At 40.3% G+C, this 3222-nt stretch overlaps 1 protein-coding gene across 1 annotated transcript; it reads left to right on the top strand.

Moving 5' to 3' along the window:
• The first annotated feature begins 2054 nt into the window (after positions 1 to 2054).
• Positions 2055 to 3011, top strand: LOC124958811 (olfactory receptor 143-like). Its single transcript, XM_047517298.1, has one exon. It carries the CDS (start codon positions 2079 to 2081, stop codon positions 3009 to 3011), a length of 933 nt encoding a protein of 310 aa, XP_047373254.1. The 5' UTR covers positions 2055 to 2078.
• Positions 3012 to 3222: the final 211 nt, after the last annotated feature.

The raw sequence follows: 3222 nt of genomic DNA, 5'->3' as shown, positions 1-3222 counted from the left end.
GTACATCACAAGTTCAGAAAGAGATTTGTTCCAGAAAGAGAGTCAGAATTTGTTCAGAAAAAGACCTTGCATTATTCTTTGGTTAAAAGTATGCATCATGCCAATGTGTCATACATTGGCACAACTTTTTCTTAGCACCAGTACCTTCCAAGGGATATGTCACTGTCTGGAGAAATTATTCTTGGTCATAACTGGTGTGTGAGTTTGAGTAGGGTGGGCAGGGAGGAGAGTAAAAGCATTTAACGGGAGGGTGCAGGGATGCCATGCATTCTATATTATACAGGACAGACCCACAGCAAGACTCACCTCACCAAATTTCAGTAGTGCCAAAGTGGAGAATTCCTGATTCATATGAAGAATCAAATGGAGAAGGAAAGAGGTACTAACACCTATTGGTCTGTTTTTATCTAGCAGACACAGTTTTAATACTTTATGTGAATCATCTCGTTTAATTCCCACAACACAATGTGATTCTAATTTTATGATAATTGTTATTTTTTTGTTTCATGGCTCAACTTGAGGTTCTCCTGTATTCTAGGCAAGAACTCTACCATGGAGACATACACCTTGCTCTTTTTGATAACATTCCTTTTATAGATTTAAACAAACGTAAATGTAGGAACTGGGTGCTGTGGAACATGCCTATAATCTCAGCTCCTCAAAAGTCTGAGGGAGGAGGGCTGCAATGGAAACTTAGTGAAACTCTGTCTCAAAATAAAAATTAAAAAGGAGTGGGGACTTGGTTCATGTCTGTAATCCAAATGACTTGGGAGGCTGAGGCAGGAGATTCACAGGAATTTAGTCTCAGCAATTTAGTGAGACTCTCAGCAACTTAGCAGGACCCTGTCTCAAGATAAAAATTAAAAAGGGCTGGTGGGTTTAGCTCAGCGGTAGAGTGCTTCTGGGTTCAATCCCCAGTACTGCAATATAAAAATGTAAGTGAACTACATTTAGTGAAGTGATGTTACATGTCTACAGTCTAATAGGAGCATGAACAAGCTGGACTTAAACTCATGCTGACTTGAGTCTTTAAATTCTTTCAATCTCTTTGCTACAAATTCTGTTTGATAGAGTTAAACATACAATTTAATGTTTCTTAATGAATCCAGAGAGTTATTAGGAATATTCTAGGAATAGAAAGTGACTCTGCCCTGGACTTTCCTCTACATGGTTCCTCAATGCTTCAGGAGGAGATTGACAACAGGGGTTCCTTTGTAATCCACCCTGGGGAATAGGAATTCCTGGTGGGAAGTTATATACTGAGGAGAAGATTGAATCTCAAAAGATCCAATGTTAGGTCTATTATACAGGATGTAAACATGGGCTCATTAATTTCAATTCTGAAGGGACTTATTCAACTTGAGAGCAAATTATAAAGGAGGACATTGTTTTCTGGGTTTCTAATTAATATTCCCAGATCTCTGGAGCATGAAATAGATTCTTATGTGCATTTTGGAGGCTCAGGTAAAGTTGTTGTTTTCCTTCTTTCAAGTGAAGAGAACTTCAATAAGATATTTTCAAATAGGAATCCAAGCACATTCTTGAGAGTTTCTCTTCTAGCATGCAAGAGACAGATCTGACCTGATTGCTATTACCTCCCTCATCGTGAGAAACTTTGTCCTTATAGGACACTGGGGTGAACACCCTTGATGTGCAGCAGCAGGGAAACCTCCAGGAGACCTAGGTGAACATTGAATCATCTTTTCCTGGATACTTTCTTTTTAAGTCCTGAGTTACGTAGATCATGGAAGTGGAGAACACCACTTATTAATTATTCTTTTCAGTCCTAATGTTTAGTGAAGACTGAAGAGAAGGGAGGAAATGATTTTCAGAGATACTGGGAGGCCAACTATTCTCCTTGACTAGAGACACACTTGTGGGAGAAGCAGGAAGGAAATGGCAACTCCTTAAGGATCATCATAGGAAGTCTTACTCTTTGGATGCCTTGCTGTGTGTTTTTGGACAACCTTAAACTTGGAAACCAGCAGTTCCTGCTCACCCTCTGAGTTTGAAGACTTGGGCTTCCTTGTTAATGTCATCTTCTATTTCTGCTTCTACAGATTCCATCTCTGAAGCCAATGGGTAGGGAAAATGACTCCTCCGTGACAGAGTTTATCCTTATGGGACTAACAGATCAACCTGAGTTGCAAGTGCCCCTGTTTTTCCTGTTCCTGGTGAACTATGCAGTCACTGTAGTGGGAAACTTAAGCTTAATTCATCTCATTTGCTTGAATTCACACCTTCATTCCCCCATGTACTTTTTCCTCTTCAATCTGTCCTTCATTGATTTCTGTTATGCATCTGTCTTTACTCCTAAAATGCTGATGAGCTTTTTTCCCCAGAGGAACATCATCTCCTTTGCAGGATGCATGACTCAGCTATTTTTCTTCTGCTTTTTTGTGAACTCAGAGTGCTATTTGCTAACAGTCATGGCTTATGATCGCTATGTGGCCATCTGTCAACCTCTGCTGTACAGGGTCATCATGTCCCCTAGGGTCTGTTCTCTGCTGATGTTGGGCTCTTACTTGATGGGGTTTGCTGGTGCCATGGTCCACACAGGGTGCATGATGAGGCTCAGCTTTTGTGATTCCAACATCATCAACCATTATATGTGTGAGATTTTTCCCCTTCTCCAGCTTTCCTGCAGCAACACTTATGCCAATGAGCTTGTGAGTTCTGTTGTTGTGGGGACAGTTGTCATTATATCTAGCCTCATGATCTTAATCTCCTATGTTTTGATTCTTTATAATGTTGTTCATATGTCATCAGCTAAGGGCTGGTCCAAAGCCATGAGCACCTGTGGATCTCACATAGTAACTGTTGGCCTCTTCTATGGATTTGGGCTGCTCACTCATATTAAACCATCATCTCCTGGGTCTGTGGATGAAGGGAAATTTGTTTCAGTGTTTTGCACTTTTGGGGTTCCCATGCTGAACCCCCTCATTTATAGTCTCAGGAACAAGGATGTCAAACTTGCTCTCAAGAGAACCTTGAAGAGGATAACAAGCTGAACAGAACCACTGGAATGCCTTGGTTCCTGTACCCATTTCAGGATTTATCTCTATTTCTTGTTCTTCCTACTCACTTTCTTATATTCTTTCCTTCCCTTCATCTTTCTTTCTATAGTCTTGGATAGATTTCTAGTGTAATATCTTTTCTCATCATGCAATGTAACTCTGGGCTTATACTTAGACTTGAATCTCATGTTTAGATCCAAAGTGA

The sequence above is a fragment of the Sciurus carolinensis genome, chromosome 11 (assembly GCF_902686445.1).
Source record: "Sciurus carolinensis chromosome 11, mSciCar1.2, whole genome shotgun sequence".
Lineage (NCBI taxonomy): Eukaryota > Metazoa > Chordata > Mammalia > Rodentia > Sciuridae > Sciurus > Sciurus carolinensis.
This window is presented reverse-complemented; position numbering and strand designations above follow the sequence as displayed.